The 18357-nt window shown below is 40.0% G+C and overlaps 1 protein-coding gene across 5 annotated transcripts in view; it reads right to left on the bottom strand.

The window, feature by feature from the left end:
• The window catches only part of VPS13B (vacuolar protein sorting 13 homolog B), a 368427-nt gene extending 350814 nt beyond the window's left edge, over positions 1-17613 (bottom strand). For all 5 annotated transcript variants that reach the window (XM_082235378.1, XM_082235375.1, XM_082235376.1 and 2 more), the window contains exons 1-3: positions 17349-17613; positions 15879-16045; positions 8268-8411 (exon numbers count right to left, since the gene is read on the bottom strand). In XM_082235378.1, coding sequence (XP_082091504.1) covers positions 8268-8411; positions 15879-16025 — 291 coding nt within the window. In that variant the 5' untranslated portion in view covers positions 16026-16045; positions 17349-17613. The remainder of the gene's footprint in view (positions 1-8267; positions 8412-15878; positions 16046-17348) is intronic.
• Between the last annotated feature and the right edge of the window lie 744 nt (positions 17614-18357).

The raw sequence follows: 18357 nt of genomic DNA, 5'->3' as shown, positions 1-18357 counted from the left end.
TTTAGCCATGACCAAAAGCAATCAGAAGCATTCTGTCTGCACAGACCCAAAGAGAAAGAAATGGTACATAATCCTTCTTAAGTGAACATGATTACAAAATGCAATAGTACCTCAAAAATAAAAGAGACATATGTATGTAAGTATTATTAAAATGCTATCAATCTTAGCACTACAGTCATACTAACTTTGCTTAACTTTTACATGCAAATGAAGGCTAAATGTGTAGTTTAAATTGGTGCATCCCATACTGGTTGACGTTTAAGATTTCTTGGGAAAATTACATAACCAAAGTGTGTTAATGTTTTAAGGGTCCTTGGGACTTTTTTCTTTCACATTGCTTTTATGATACACAATTCCCTCACTTCTTCAAGCCAAGTTATAGTCTTTCAAAATTCATTTTTTACATGTGTTTCAGATTTTGTTTGTTTGTAAAGACTTAAGCATGTAATTATACTCTGAATTGTTCCCTCCTCCTTCCTTAATTTTGTTCACTTTCTGTTGCTGATTTTGTTTGTTTTTCTTTTCTTGGACCATATTTTGTTCCCCTCTGAGTTACCCATTGCAAATTTACAATAATTATTTGAGGCAATCTTTTTTTCTTTTATTACTGTAGCGAATTAATTCTTTTCCTTTATAGTTGAACTCCTGATGAAGTTCTCTTTTTTTCTCTGGAAGCATCTTCCTACTTTCATGCCTCATAGCATGCTAAAAAAAGGAGAGTCATCTTAGAAGTTTAAGCTTGAAAAGGATTAGGTCTAATTCTGAACAGTCCTCCCATTACCTCTAGTAACCTGACTATATTGATAAGAAAAGGAATAGGCTTGCTTCTAATGTCACTTTGTGCACTCGCTTAAATATAGCCTTAAATCATTGATAACATATGTTCATGTATGAGTTTTCTCACAACAAAAGGATGGGCAAGAATCAGTCCTAGTATTATACATTGAAACATGCCAAGGTATCGGGGGCATTACATTTCTTGCTCTTATTAGCTATGCAGATATGACAACTTCGATGTATTCATGTTCCCTTCCTTTCTTCACTCATGAAGCTCAAAACAGCATACAAGGGGCTCCCAAACCATCTCCCAACTTGGTACTGACAGTGCCCAATCCTGTTTCACTTCAGCAAGTGACTTTCTTTGCCCCTAAGCAACACAACCAGAATAAAATTCTATAAAGCATTGATTTGGATTATATCCAACTGAGTCATACTCAAGAGTACACTCAATGAAATTCAAAGACAAATCCACTGATTTCAAGGAGTCTACCTGGAGCATGATATCACTGGGTATCACCCTTTATCTTAGCAACTAAAATATTGCCCCTTCTTACATTCTTATAATAATAATTTTAATAATTTTATTATTTGTACCCCACCTATCTAACTTGGTTGCTCCAGCCACTCTGAAGCTAAACAGGAAAAAAATAGCATTTTAAAAGCTGGCTGGGGCAGAGAAGAAAAGAAACAGGGATGAAGGAATTCAGCTGCCTGGTGTAATGGCTTGAGGCAGACTGGTTCCAGAGCTGTAGGCACAGATAGCATTCCCCTCCCCATAAATGGGAACCACACACCCTTCATGTGTTAGGAACTGATAAATGTGTTTTGCAACATGCAGGTTACTTTCTCTTCCAAAACATCTACGTTGCTGCAAATGGACATACTAGTTCAGCTGATGGCTTTTCAAATGGTTGCTACTCTTGTCCTCTCCTGATAGCACTGCTTACTCTGAAAGCTTTTACCAAAGAACGTGGGAGAAGGAATCAGTGTTTTGCCATAAAGTATGCATTTTTCTTATTATTATAATGTCTACAACAACTTTCATCACTGTTTACTAGGTCAACATATTAAAACAATTCCAAAGCAAATTGAACAACTGGAGATGGATGTTACAGAAGTACTCATTTCATTTGGAACTTGAACCAAGTCTGTGCTCCAACATCATAACTGCACGCAATTTGGTAAGTTTAGTAACAGAACAGAGAAATGAGGACTTGAGAAATGTCACATTTATTACAGACAACACATATACAATCAAGAAGTCTTATGGCACTAATATGGCATAAGTTCTTCTGGACATGCCCACTTCTTCAGATGCAGGAAGTATAATCATAATAGGTATACTGTATACAGGAGAAGGTTGTAAGGTTGGGTTGCAATGATTGGCATGCTAGTTAGCTGAAATCTGTAAGGTTTCTGCATGGACACCTCACTTGGGAACACTCCTTCACTCTCTCCACATTCTACTTCCCAGCAAAAAGATCATCAATAAAATTGGTGAAAGTACACACATGATCCCCACTCAAACCCCGGGGAAATGGTCTGAAGTAAGGGTGTGTGTACACATTAATAAATGACACTATGAAGATTTCGGCTCTCTTCCATTTGTTCCCAAGATACCCACCCTAAACTTCGAGGTTGAGGAACTGTCACTAACAATAATGGGATGACCTGCAGGCAACTGAAGACCAAAGCAAACCACTGTCATATCTACAGGTCACAGAGCATGTGTGATCCCAACCCATTTTTAAATATTATTTCCCCCAACCCTTGAGTATTTTTCTGCAAAACATTAGGCTTGAAAAATAAAGAGACAAGAAGCCATCTATTCAGAAAGCAAGTACACACTCTCACTGCTTGTCCATACAGTCCTCTTTGGGTCATTATTGATATATAGATCACAAGAACCTCCAGTCCACATGCGTAGTTAGTCCCTCCACACCTTCCAATTTGGCCAGGGGTGCCATTTTGGCCAAGCCACACCTACCTGCCCTGCAAGTGTGCAGCAGGTAAAGACATGGCAGTGTCAAATGGGGTTTGAAAGTGATCAATGACACCTGAAAAATTCTGTGCACAGCACTTTGCCAACAATCAATCAGGATCTGCAGCACTTTACAATCAGATGACTGATTGGTCAAAACCAAGTCATCTGATGACACTGTGACATCATGTGATTAAAAAGTGGATGGCCCTTTCCACCTGTCAACCATGGCCTGTGAGTGCTGGGGAAAATAAACCTCTGTGACACAGACCAGACCCAGTTCTCCACCTCTGATCTAGTTATACTATTATCTTCTTTCTTCTTCTTCTATACTGCATACTAAGACTTTACTATGACAACAATATGCTTCATGAACAACTAGAAAAATGCAGAATAAAGTATTATGATATGATAGCCTTATTCAAAAGTAGCCAAATTTTAACTAAGTTCATGCCAATTAACTACTTACTGTAATTTTCCACAAGGTTCTTGACACACTGCTATTTGCTATATTATATACTCAAAAGTTGATTTATAGTCAAAAGGTGACTTAAAGTCAAATGTTGATTAACTATAAAACAGAAGTTCAGGTTTTAAAAAATCTGTTGGTGCAGATGTTTAAACCTATGAACTTATCAGATTTATTCTCCAACAGGGAAATACAATAAATAAATAATATGGAAGTGGATTTGGAGATATTACATATCTTATCAGGGTAAAGGGCTACATGGAAGCCATATGCATAAATCAACTTTTACAAAACCTTTACAAATTTAAAATATATTATATTATAAAATACAAAGAAGGGGCTTAAGCTGGTACCTGAAGTTCTTAAAGGCAGCTTGGGGCGGAGGGGCGGGGGGAGCTTGGGAACCAGAAATCCAAAAGGAGTTATTTGTCATGAAATGAAGTGAATTTATAACTTCCTAAATACATGTTCAAAAAAGAGAAGAGATTGCTTTCATTTACATTCTTATTATTACAAAGATAAATCCTATCATTGGCATAAATCCAAATGTTATTCTCTAAGGTTGTACATACCATGGAATAATTTGTCCAAATGTCAGTTGTAATTTTCAAAATCCCCCTCTTACTATAGATTCTTAAACATCTGTAACAAATACTTGTTTTGAGAGTGCTTTACATTTGTGACATTTGACCTTTTGCCGTATGCACCACAAAATTCAAGTTTCAAATACCATGCAAGCAGGAAATATGATCATTCCAGCAGTAGCCATCTGCATGGTCCAATATCAAATATTAGTTCTGGGTTGCACAAAGTCATGTGTTACAAATCTGTTTCTGCAGCTTCTATAATTAGTTGTAATTTGCTGCTTCTAAAATGTGTTTCTTATGGGACATCTGGCCTTGAAACGTCTACCTTTTGCATTGAAAAAAATACTTAGTGTTCTGAATATTTTAAATACATACATACACGTGTGTTTGTGTCACTGCATGGGTGGCATAACTAGGACCATACTTCTTAAACAGAGATTTATATCATTATGCAGAAATATTAAATAATCTAAATGTATGCAAATAATGTTTCAGAGGTAGTCAGATTTTTCCAAGCTAATTATTAAACAGGAGCCTGTTAAGGAGATTAGAGCATTGTATGCAGCAGCACTGGTACTTTGTAGATAATACAAAATGAATAAAAGATACACATATATAGTACGTATAGATGTATTTATTTAGTAGTGCTCCTAATTTTTAAAACGGAGAGCATAATGCTATTGTGCCTAGTAGCGCAACACATTTTTCACTGTAAGAAAATGAAGGCACTGTCCTATGTGCTCCAAATATACTAGTGCATAAGCACTTAGATGAAGATAAGTGCTTTCCTGTATCTCAGCACAAATCATAAGCATATCAAAGCATTTAAGAGCCATCACAAGCACATCAGGTATCATCAGCCCATTTGTAGTAGAGTTTTATGGTGATACATCTTCATACCTTTCATATAATCTACCTACATAAATTATTCTGCAGAAGGTGAGAAGAACCTATTTGCTACAAGAGCAAATAACTTATTTGCTAAAAGATATTTTTGTCCAAGTATGAATATCATTTCTGAAATCAATTCATCTCTAGGAGAAATAATAGCAACTCTGTGCTGAACCTTCTGCACTTTTACAGTTCTCAGTATGAAGGACAGCACATAGCAATTTTATACACTAAACTCATGCAGCGGAGGAGAACTCTAACTGGAGAAATTCCCTTCCTATTCATGTGATCATTTTGGTTTTACGGTTCAAGAGGGAACGCGGTGGCAATTTCTTAATGTATGCAGTGTGCCAACCCAACCAAAAGAAGTACCAGTTCTCACATAGAATACAAATATGGGCAATTTCCAGCCTGATATACAGTCATACCTCGGGTTACAGACGCTTCAGGTTGCGCGCTTTCAGGTTACAGATGCGCCAAAACCCAGAAGTACCGGAACGGGTTATTTCCGGGTTTCGGCACTTGCGCATGTGCAGAAGCAGCAAAGCACGCTTTTCGCATGCGCAGAAGCACTGAATCGCAACCCGTGTGTGCACAGACGCGGGGCTGCGGGTTGCGAATGTGCCTCCCACATGGATCATGTTTGCAACCCGAGCGTCCACTGTACAAACCAGAGACTGAAGAATAGAGAATATAATGGAGTAAAGAAATATAATAAACCAATTATTTAAGTACACAATCAACTAGATGCCAGGTTGATTCTAGATGCTGAGAGTCAGTTTTAAAGCCTAGGTGTAGAATATTTGAAGAATAGTATTTCAACTGCCTTCTAAAAATTAGTGGCAACAGCTGAGAATGTTGCCCTGAGATTATAGAACCATCTCCCAAAAGAAATTGCCAAATCTAGCAGCACAGTCCATTTCAGGGACTTAAAATATTTTCATTCAGATTAACTTTTGACCACTAAATATACCAGTTATAGCTGCAAACACTGCTTATCACTGCTGCTTCAAATGGTTACTTTTTATTTCACTGGGGTTTGTTTGTTTGTTTGTTTTTGCAATATATATGTATCTAACACAGAAACAGCTATAAAACAAACTTGGACACAAATATATCAATCTAGTAAGAAATCCATGTGTCATTGAAGATACTGCAACAACCTGGTGTTTTTCTATGTGCCACGATGTATAAGTGAATAGCATAATTTTGAAAAAAGGATTCAAACTGTACCTGGCTTAACCCATCCCTTTGCTTTCTTTGTAAGGATTAGCCAAATTTCCATATTAAGTGGCTCCAGAGGTGTTTAAACTTCCCGGAAATACTGGAATTTTATAAGCCTTTCCAGTTGGTTGCTATTGTAGAGCTTGCTGCATGGAAGGAATGGAAGTCTTTGTGCAAGACTTTAAGCACCTGAACACTTGCACTTTTTGCCTTATCACAGCATCCATTTCAGAATATACTCAAAACTCCCTTGGGGGGGTGGAGAACCACCACTATGAGTGAATGAACATTTATTTTTGTTTTTATTATCTGTCTTGAGACTATTGCATTGAAAGGCAGAGTAAAAATGTTCTAAGTAAATCTGTGTGGAAAGCTAATCTTCAAAGACAAAAGTATTTTTCAGTGCATATGAGGCATAAGAGTGATTTGGGGTTCTGCTGCCAACAGTGTCTGGCTGGTAGAAGCTCAAAGGCGGAGCATGAAAGCAATGGCCTTTCTCCATTAGTTCCTAGCATCTGTTTTTTTAGTGGTGTACCACCTTGAAACTCCCTGTTAGCGGTTTTTTATCTTTTATAAATCAGGGGGTGGGGAGATAATGAATGTAATCAAAGCTAGTGCCCATTGTTATACAGTGGTACCTCGGGTTAAGTACTTAATTCGTTCCGGAGGTCCGTACTTAACTGTTTTTAACATGAAGCACCACTTTAGCTAATGGGGCCTCCTGCTGCTGCCGCACCACCGGAGCATGATTTCTGTTCTCATCCTGAAGCAAAGTGCTTAACCTGAAGCAGTATTTCTGGGTTAGTGGAGTCTGTAACCTGAAGCGTATGTAACCTGAAGCATATGTAACCCGAGGTACCACTGTACCTTATGATGGTGAATTCCAGAGATTAATGGCAAGTCTGAGCAGGGGGGAAATGAGAGGTGCGGGGAGGAGAGGGTAGACGTTCCATTGCACGAGCGTAATTCCTTCTGCTGATGGGACAAGTTAGTTGGATACCACCCGGCATCTCTGGGGTGCTTACAAGCAGGGAATGAAGCCAAGAGTCTTCCCTCCACCGCCCCACTCCATGTCTTGCATTCAGAGATGTACTGCGTCTCAACACAAAGTTTCCCTTTACTATTGTGGGTTACAAAAATAGATTGTGTGGGCAGAACTGAAGAAAGAAGGGGTTTTGCATAGCAGAACTGAAGAAAGATATTAAGGGAAAGGTACTTTCCCACTTTTGAAATGTACAAGAGACCTCTGATCTTAAACTTCATTAAATAAACACAATTTTGTGCATTACTCGTTTAAACCAAGCTCACATGTTGTTCCACTCCTTGGCCACCTTCTTTCATAATCAGTATTATTTTTATTTTTTTAACCCTTTAATAATTCTTTATCACTGTGCCAAAGCACATGTTCGTAAGTTTAGCAGCTAGGAGAAAATAAAACTTGGGCTACTACACAACACCAGAATCTATTTCACTATACAGTGGTAACTCGGGTTACAGACGCTTCAGGTTACAGACACTTCAGGTTACAGACTCCGCTAACCCAGAAATAGTACCTCGGGTTAAGAACTTTGCTTCAGGATGAGAACAGAAATTGTGCGGTGGCGGTGCAGCAGCAGCAGCGGGAGGCCCCATTAGCTAAAGTGGTACCTCAGGTTAAGAACAGTTTCAGGTTATGAATGGACCTCCAGAATGAATTAAGTTCTTAACCCAAGGTACCACTGTACTGGAAGCTGCCCAGAGTGGCTGGGGCAACCCAGACGGATGGGCAGGGTACAAATAATAAAGTTATTGTTGTTGTTCCATCTCAACATCCCTCCCATCCCTTCTACACATTCAACATCTTATTGATGGGAAAGCCTTTTTTTTAAGGAAAAAACTCAACTATGAAGATCAATTCCAGGAAGAAAATTGAAATAAAAATTAAAAGCAAAATTTAAATGTGGTAAGTGCATTGGTATGAAAATATTGAAGCACGATAATAAAAAACTACTAGTTTCCCTACATCACTTCCTCATTTTGGAAGGATGCCAGTACTCAACTCCAGCAATGAGATCCAGATTTTTAGTTAGTAGAAAACTGGAACAATTATAGCTAGTCCAAAAGATCACTACAGCAAGAAACACATTTCACCTTCTTCAAAGATTCAGTGGAATCAAGAAGAAACTGAGCTTCCAATCACAACTTGACTGCAATAGAAAGTGACTTTCAGGAGGAAGGATAAGATGAGCATCATGGTAGCCTTTTGCTAGGGAAACTAACCATGTATCCAAGTTCCTGTAAAATCCAATAAGTTCATATATACTGTCTTTTTAAAGATTGCATGTTGTTTTCTTACCTGGACTCCATCCTTCAACTTCAAAATGCACTCCATTGTATTTATTGTAATCACAACTGGCTCGGAACCAAGCTTTGTCCATGGTACGTGGATGCGCAGTTCATGAATGTGTCCGCTTAAAAATGTAAATGGTAGTTTCAGCTCCTTGAAAACAAAAGTCATATCAAATTACCAAGCTAGCTATTAAAAACAAAATTAAATAAAACGAGCAGCTTGAGCATGTAGTTACAGTTATCCAAATGCAATTTAACAAGTTTTTCTGCTGCAAGCTGTCTGACATAAATTTTGGTGCATTTCAAAATAGTTTCCCGGATAATGGGGAACTACCTCATTCATATAAATAAACCAAGAACATAACCAATGTGTGTCAAGTTGCATCTATTCTGACACATCACACACACACACTGAATTCATTCATTTGGCTTTTATTCAGTTCTAAGCTTGAAGACTCATTGAAAAAACAAGCACAACTTATAAAACATAAAATCCATAAACTATATACAGTTAATCCAAACTTCTAACAATAAAAATAATAAAAATAATAATTTATTATTTATACCCCGCCCATCCGGCTGAGTTTCCCCGGCCAATCTGGGCGGCTCCCAACAGATTAAAAACAGAATAAAACATCAAACATTAAAAATTTCCCTAAACAGGGCTGCCTTCAGATGTCTTCTAAAAGTCAGATAGTTATTTATTTCCTTGACATCTGATCGGAGGGCATTCCACAGGGAGGGCCCCATCACCGAGAAGGCCCTCTGCCTAATTATCAATGGCCACTAAAATCCAACAAAAATAAATGAATGAATGAAATGGTCTTACACTGCTAATCTACCACACACACACACACACACACACACACATGACACTCAAAGGCTTACAGTAAACTTGAATAGGAATTCTCAAGCTAGGAAGTGGATCCTGAGGTTGCCTTCAAATAAACACTTATTATAAAATTTCTATGCCACCCTTCCTCCCCAAGGAGTTCAGAATGCTTAACAGAATTCAAAAATACACTCAAAGCCATAATTAAAAGATCAATTAAAATTTTGTATCTAAGTACAATATAAAAACATAACACAGCTTCCTCAACCATGTTGAGAGCCAGTGTGGTGTAGTGGTTAAGAGCGGTAGTCTCGTAATCTGGGGAACCGGGTTCGCGTCTCCGTTCCTCCACATGCAGCTGCTGGGTGACCTTGGGCCAGTCACACTTCCTTGAAGTCTCTCAGCCCCACTCACCTCACAGAGTGTTTGTTGTGGGGGAGGAAGGGAAAGAAGAATGTTAGCCGCTTTGAGACTCCTTAAAGGGAGTGAAAGGCGGGATATCAAATCCAAACTCTTCTTCTTCTTCATGTGCTAAAGATGAGACACACATCTTTCATTGGCATTTGAAAGCCATCAAGGGAAGGGAACCACCACACACCTCCAGGAAAGGAGTTCCACATACAGGGCATTTGCCATAGAGGAGTCCTTGCCCTGTATAATCAGCACATGGGCTCATCCCCATCAACGGGAAATGCAGGGCCTTCCTTCCAGATTTTAAAAGCATGGGCTTGCTACAATTATGACACCAAGTTTGAAGCAAATATGAGCAATTTTGCCTTCAAAGTGCTACATAAAGGACAATGAGCTTCTGAGCGACTTACTCGTTTTATCAGAAATATTTATAACCTGCTATTCATTTAATATTTTCAATCCAAGTGTGCGGAAACAAAAGAACAAAGTAGAAAGGACATACAGAAAAATATAACCATGTACAGCAGTTACAAAATCATATCAACAGGCCCAGTAAACAACAAACAGTTCCATGATAATGCAAACAAAGCAACTGCAATAAGGGCAGCAATTACAAATGTCTATTTAATAAAATACCTTGGGTAAAACCCAGCAAGATAGTCACATAAAGAAGTCCCCATTCTACTTTGTGACCTTTGTGCAACTTAACAACTTTCACCCCTCTCTCCAACTCATCCAGGACCTTATCCTGAGTGGTATGAATCATCGCCCACAAGTATAAACAGCAAAGATCTCCCACTCCTTTTCCATAGTAGAAACAGAACACACACAAAAGAGAAAGGTGGCGATATGCCACAGCTGGTGTTTCTCTCCTCTTTCCATGGGCCTGACACAACTCACAGGCCTTGAGGCCTGTAAGGCTGCTAAGAAGATTTCCTCTTTGTCAGTTTTGCCACCTTTAACAGTTTGTTCCAGTTTTAACCCTGCCTTCCAGAAGAGGAGGCAATCTTTTCCTGTATGCTCTACTCTCCAGTGACTAAAATAAAACTTCAGAGGTAATTAAATCCAACTTTCCATCATGCTCCTCCTTGGAATACTTCGTACAATATACCTATGGCTTCGGCAGTAGTCTGTCAGCACAAACAGCATTCAGCATCCTCCACAATTATTTGTCTTTATTACCAAACATGATTTAACCAGACCATTAGCCACTAAAAAAAGTTCACTGAGGAGGCAACAGTTGTGGAATAGGTGTTTTCAATATTGCCACATGGTAGGCGTGATTATACACCTTCACCTCTGCCTGGCTGTAGCTGCTCTGAGATGTGTACCACCTGAGACCTAGCCATGAACTGGGCTGATTTATTGCTCCAAGATCCATCTTAATGGGTCCCGCACCTCCACAGGGGGAGACAGCCACAGCCAATCCAAACCTCACCAGTGAGTGATTCCACCCACAATAGGGTCAAACTCTGCACAACCACTGGATCATTCCAAATTCACTCTGTAGCAAATTCCAGATCAGTTGTCAGACATGCAATATGTGCTGCGTCAATGGTATACTGAGATAGCCCCACAAATTGTTAAGGTGGCCATAAAGTTCTGAGGTGGTCCTAACAAGGTGGACTCAGTTTGAATATTAAAGACCACCCCCCCCAGGAGCAACCGCCCTCCACCCGCTGGATTGGTGCCACACCAAATACTCAGGCAGGACAATCTGAGTCAGGTGAGGCCCAGATAGCTCACCCAATAGGTTTCAATAATGTATAACAAGTCAGCCCCTTATTTCACAACTGTGTCATGAATAAGGGATGTTGCACTGTGAATTGCATGGCACATTTGCAGTTCACTTTTGACATATAAAAGGAACTCCAGACAAGTCGCTAACAACAGACATTAGAAGCTACTGTATAGCCAAGCCTAGGGGAAACATTATATTCTGATCCTACATAAAATTGCCTTGATCCATAAGCACTCTGGCATATACATGAACTGCTGTTTGTTGAATTAAGTAACAAGAAGCTGAATGAACAAGGAATCATCATGCATGTACTCAAGATGCAATGCCAATTAGAAATGGGATATACTTCTACATAAAAGCAGTTAAAATAATTAAAAACGTGTTAACATCTGTATGTCAGGGACAGGGCAGGCTCGCCTAAACAAAAATGATTTAAGCAGGCATCAAAAACAGTACATTGAAGGAACCTGCCTGATAATCAATCAAGGTCATATGTTCTTAAACATAGACTGAACAACCATTCAGGCAAGGGTGTGAGTGTACACATGCACAGGGCAGTGTGTGTGTGTGTGTGTGTGTGTGTGTGTGTGTACACACACACATACACAAACACACACCATCATCCTTGCACAGTATTACAGCAGCAGTTTGTGAGATAGCACCATGGTGCGGGGACAGAAGTTACTTTAGGGGCTACTGTTCAATTTTGTTTTTATGAAAAGATGTGCAACTGTTTCTCGAGATCAGGTTCAGGTCCGCTGTGTTTATAAGCTAGGTTTTAAGATATATAGGTTCCCATGAACTACTACTATTGTGTACAGCGATTTCACAACTTTTGAAAAGATAGAAGATTCAATGCCACTGTCCGAATGCTTCAAGAGGAAACACAGGAGCTCAGCCTTCATCAGGGTAGAGAATAGCAGTGAAGAAAACACAGAAGTGGATAATAGAAAGCTGTTGAAAGTTTGAAAACAACTTGTTTGCCTTTTATGACAGCTGCCTGACTCACTCTTTGTTGTATAAATACAGGTTGGTGTTTTTTCCAACAAACGTTTTCAACTTAACAAAGTGAAGTTGTCAAAATGTAGAATCAAGTCAGATGTCAAAAGCTGACAACCCAGGAGACACCACTTAAAGCTGCAATCCAATGCACTTTTTTGAGAGCAAGTCCACTGAACAACAACTTACTCCTGAGTAAATGAAACATCTGTTTTGTATGCTCTCTTTTGTTTAGATGAAGAGAGCTTCTTCAATATGCTGACCGAAAGTGCAAAATCGCCAAGAATACATATGTCAAAAAAGAATATAGTCCAACATCTTACATTAGAATTTATCTTTATTAAGTATGTTGATTGATGCTACATAGAACAAATGTGTACATCCATTTTAATGACAAGCAAGTTTAAACAGATACATCAAACCCACATTCTTTCTAAAACTCATTTCTAGGTCTAGAAATATGTTCAATTTAGCCAAGCAATTTGAGAATCCTTCAGAAGTTATTATTTTAATGTTTATGCTAGAACACAGAACATATTCCTCAAAAAGCAGCCTCCTCCTTAGCCTCCTCCACACCATGTGTGACACTTGATCTTGAATCTTTTCTCAATTTCAAAAGCCTTTCTATAATGTAGCTCTACTGTAGCTCTTTATATTGTGTTTCAGATACACCAATGTGTGGCAATTTTAAACTTCATAAACATTGCTCAACAAAGCTCATTTTCATCTATTAATCTTTTTTACTTCCATATGAGATAAAAAATATTCCTCATTTTAATCACATGAATATGATGTAGACATATATATATTATTTATAAGACCATTTATAAACTTCTAGCTCATAAAAATATATCATGGTTTTGTTAGAGCTCTCCTACAAGTCCCCAGATGCATTTCAAACACATGGGTCAGACTAGAAATGGGGATGATGAGAGTGGAGGCTAACATCAATCTACAAATGGCTGTCATTGAATCTGCTCCCCTGAGGAATAGCCCCACTGATCCTCTGCAACCAGTTCCAGTCAGGCTGGCAGACAGCAATCCTGAACACCCTTTAGAAACTGGGTTTTGCCCCTCAAGCCTTTCTAAGACTGGCGTTGGACCAAGCAAAAGTTACGGTTAGGCAAAGAATCATAGACACCGAGAGGCAACAGGACTGCTCAAGGTGCCCAGACTATAAAATTGGATAAATTGAGAGAGAGATATAGCCACACCGGCAGCAAATCTCTTCTTTCTCATATCCAAAAATGCAAGAAGGGCTTTTACTTTCGCCAGAAGCTCAGCTCTGCCCTCGCTGGTCCTAGAAGGATCCTTTTAAAAAGTCCCATATGCTCAGAGTCTTTGCGCCTGTTCATTGGGGGATATAGGAAGTCCAGAGCACTTATTTTTTAGATGTCCCTTTTATGAAGAGGCACGTAGTGAGACCATTGATCCCCTGCTGGTGAGGCTCACTGACCTCCCGGAAAAGCAAAAATTCGACCTTTTCCTGTTAGGCAAAGATCATAAGACGACCCGGATGGTCACCAGATTCTGTGTACAGATTTGTAGGCGCAGACTAACCCCCTATTGAAACTAGTTTGTTAAGAAAACCCCCAAACTCTGTTCCATGGTTGATTCTGGATCATTTCTCTGCGGTAGCTTATCTTATAGTTTATAAAGATCTATACACTTATCATATTTATAAATTTTAAATTTACTGTTGTACATTGTTTTAAATGTTTGTTTTCCTTCTGGGATTGTACCCCAGGTGTGTTTTATAAGCTGGTCTCTGACCGTAATAAATGATCTATCTATCATGGTTCTGTATTAAAAAATAATTAAAAATCATAACATTCTAAAAATCATAAAACACAGAACACATGACCAACAACAGTGAATCAAATTAATTCTCGAAAAAAACACTTGGCAACAAGAAAAAAACCCTAACAGTAATTAGATAAATGTACAAGGAAAGTATGCCAAAGCAAGTGTTTTTATATCATAAAGGACAATTATAAAAATGCACAGTGAGGCAGAAGTAATATCCACTGACAGAGTTTATTCTCCAGAGCAGTGTCCAACACTCCCATGGTTCTAGGCACGTTTTGCGACAGGGAATTTCTGAGCTCTGGGCGCAGTACTGCACCTAAGATTTCAGATTAAAACTGCCACTGTTGGTGCTGAGGGTGTGGGAGGAGAAATTCCTCCTCACTAGGCTTTCGATAGATCTAGGGGTCGTCTTATACATGGAAAAATATGATAGGTCTTAGGTTTGCAAACTGGACACTCAAGGTGGGTGTCTCTGCCATCAGTTGTATAAGCTTTTAATATGTATTGTTTGTGGTGCCAAAAAAGATATATTTATATGAAGGAAAGTGGGTATAGGGAGAATCCAGGGCTTGTCTGCAGAGTGGAAGAAAAGGAGGACCATTTTTTCCCTCCCCACTTCCAGCCACTCTCCGAATACTGGAGAAGAGACCCTATTAGGGAGACGGGCAGGGGAAGCATGGCTTTGTTTTTTGCAGGCTTCAGATAAGGACTAGCCCATGTGAAAAATGAACATACGTTTTTAGCCTCAGTTCATTCATTGTCAGCTTTGTATTCTTGTTATAAAAAAGTGTGCCTAGACAATCCATTGTTGCGCCCATAACCTAGGTTTAAGATACCATTTAGCTTCTAGCTTTCATATATCAGTTTCTAACACTGCTCCAGAGGAAAGACGTAATGTTCAAGATTTGCACACATAGCAGGAGAACCACGAACAGTCATCCCTACATTTCTGTGTTATGATGCAACAATTCCCACATCTGAGGATTTGCAACTTGCCTCTTCAGCAATAGAACTGCTGTACCAAAGCAAACAACAGGTGCAGGTATGGTTCTCCCCTGTATACACCACAGCTGTCAACTTTTCCCTTTTCTTGCAAGGAATCCTATTTGGAAAAAGGGAATTTCCCTTAAAAAAAGGGAAAAGTTGACAGCTATGGTATACATACACTGCATCACTGGATCCCAACCAAAGTTATTTTCCACACGTCAACAAGATGCAACATCAGTTACAGAAACAAGATATTACAGACATTCAACACAAGACTGTTGTTATATTGTGCAAGTCTTTTCTGTAGAAAGTCCATTTTATCTTTTCAACACAATATTCAGAAGAGAAACAGCTTAAATTACCAAGTTTCAGCTGAAAATATGTAGGGGAATATAAAGTGTGTCTTTTCAAACAACTCACTGCAAGGAAGACAACTTCAATTGGCCTGTAGTACTGTATCACAAGGCTTCTTGCGTACTGAGTGACAGAAGATGTAAGTACAAAGGTGCTTGATGTTTGTGGGAAAGAAATGCCACCAATATAGAATTAGGCAGCCTGATCTGAGCAATGGAGGGCCTTGAGAGAGGAATGGAGGCCAGGCTTCACAAACATGGAAGAAATATATATATAAAATATGTTTATGCATTAACATAGAAAAGTATGCCAGAGTAGTAAGGCACCGTTTGCACCCTAAATTCATATGATTTTACTCCTGAGAAACATGGAATATACACGTCCCAATAATGCTAAAAAAGGGTATCATTCACCCAAAGTAAATTGAGGACAGCTTATTTAAAGTTACATTAATTTATTTGAGTTATGCACAAAGAACAACATACCTGTTCAAGTACATCAAGTTTTAACTCAAGCTTGCTAAGAACAACATCTCCTCCCCAGAGTGATAGCTGTAGATCAGAAGGCTTCAAGTTCTTAATGTAGCGATTCACATAGCTCATTAGAATAGGAGTCACATACGACTCAAGCATTGTGTCTTTGTTGATGGAACCTTTAAAAAAGAAAAGAAACTCATGTTACATCTTCCTAGTATGCATAAAAATACTGTAGAAAGCAAACCTACTGCCACTGTCAGAAACTTTCAAATCAGAACTGTATTTGGATTTAAACTGATGCAGTTTAACAGCCATGCATCATTCAAATCATATACATTTCAATTGAGAAGTCCCACTGAATTCAGTAAGGTTTATACTAAGAACAGCAAATACAGGAGACTTCCACTAAGCATTCCCAGGCTTAGATGATCATAGCAGGCCCCTTTAAACTTTGTATCTTAGCACTAAAGTATACCTACAGATGACTGAACACAATATTCACTTAAATAATGTTATTCTCTCTCTTAACTAGTTTGCAGCACAGGCTGTAAAGCAGCAATTCCAAAACTGTAAGTTTTGTAGCTCATGTAATCTCACCACCAGTTTGTGTATCACTTCCAATGACAAATTGAAGCCCAAATATAATATAATAATATAATAAGTTTTATATGCGACCCATAATAAAAAAACCAAAGCATCTATTGTATCAATTTAAAACAACTCCTTTTAAAGTGCCTAGTAGGAGGAAACAAATCTGAAGCAACGCATGCAAACATATATGGGTTTTTTGCTATGGGAGGTGGAGTTTCTGTCCCAAATGCTCTTTTTCTTTTTTTAAAAAAATATGCTTTTCAGGTTTATACATTTCACTAATTTTACACATTTCGAAACTTGACTTCCTTCCCCCTCTTTCTGCAGTTCCTAAAATTTATTTTTAATATCTTCTGCATATCCAAAATAACTTAATTTCCTCATTTATTCACAGACTTTAAATATATACTCTCATCAAACTGCAGGTTACTACAATAACAATGCGTTGGTTCTGTTTAGGATGAAGAATAGATGGGATTATTGTAATGTCCCAAACGTTCTTCATCCTAAACACAACCAATGCATTCGGCACACAGCGTCACAGGTGACAGCTGTAAGCTATTTTGCTATTCTCTCTTAAGGCCACCACCACCACACAAACTTCAACCTTGTTGAAACGCGACCCAAACACGGGAAGCGTCCAACCAACCAGGTGTAAACTTTTAGTAGTTTCTTCCACGTGGGCTCCGGGCGCGTATTCTGCCACGGGGAACCCAACCCTTGAATCTCATGCCCCCCAGGGTCAGGACCCTTGACTCTCTCCAACACGCCTCTTCCACAACTTCTCCCCGCCGCCTTCCTCTGCCCCGCGAGGCACCCCGAGACCCCCTCAAGCTGAGCGCGCGCGCCGCCCTTCGCCGCCCCCCACCGAGACGCCCCTCACCCTACCGCGGCCTCGGCTTCCTCATGGGGCTTCTCCTTCTCCTGCCCGGAACGCAGCTCGCGGCTCGCCGGCGGTGGTTCACTCCCCGCGAGGCGCCCCGTCGCCCGCAGCCCGGCCCTTCATGCTCAGCAGCCGAGGAGGCGTCGTCGCCAAGGGCCAAGCGAGCCTGAGGTTGGTTTGTTTGGTCGGCCGCCGAGGCAGTTCCGGGTTCCAGCCTCACAACAACAACCGCCGCCGAAGCCGCCGCCTCCGTTTCGCCGGACGCATTTGGCGGTGACACCATCCGGCGGGAAGCTTCCGAGAGAGAGGCTTCAGCCGGGGACGCGAAGGGCTGCGGGAGAGAGGGAGGGAGAGGAGGCGCGCGGAGCTCCCGGCGACGGCTTCCTGCCCGGACCTGAGGCTGTGCAAGGCGGGAGAGGGGGGAAAGGAGGGAGGGGGGGGAATGCTGTCTTCGTTGGCCACCTCTCTTAACTACTTCTTCCTATCTCTTGGATGTGCCCTGGGCTCCCTCGCTGGCGCCTTTTGTCGGCTTTTCCCACGCGCTGCCCGCACAGCCTCGGGGAACACAGAAGGCTCCAGTGGTGGAAGGACCTTCCTAAAGAGGCTCTCCGGGCCCCTGCACTGTGGTCTACCTAGAGCCGCGGGAAGACTTTTGAAATGCACATACACACCCCCAGTCCTTTGGTAATCCTCATAGAACTCTAGCCCAATGGTTGCCATTAATATGATCCCGAATTGATTTTAGAATGAATTGATTTTAGAATGTATTTCAATTAATTGATTGTGATTTTATGTAAATTGTGTTATTTTTACTGTTAGCCACTCTGAACCCAGCTTCGGCTGGGGAGGGCGGGATATAAATAAATTATTATTATTATTATTAAGTAATTGACCCGCATTACTTTTCCATGTGCTGGTTTGTTTAACTTGATTTTATGCAGTTTTGCGCTGATGAGGGTTTTAGGAAGGAAGGAAGGAAGTTTAGGAGTGAGTCTCCGTAACATACATAGTTCT

Source organism: Podarcis vaucheri, assembly GCF_965113315.1.
Source record: "Podarcis vaucheri genome assembly, chromosome: 8".
NCBI lineage: Eukaryota > Metazoa > Chordata > Lepidosauria > Squamata > Lacertidae > Podarcis > Podarcis vaucheri.
This window is presented reverse-complemented; position numbering and strand designations above follow the sequence as displayed.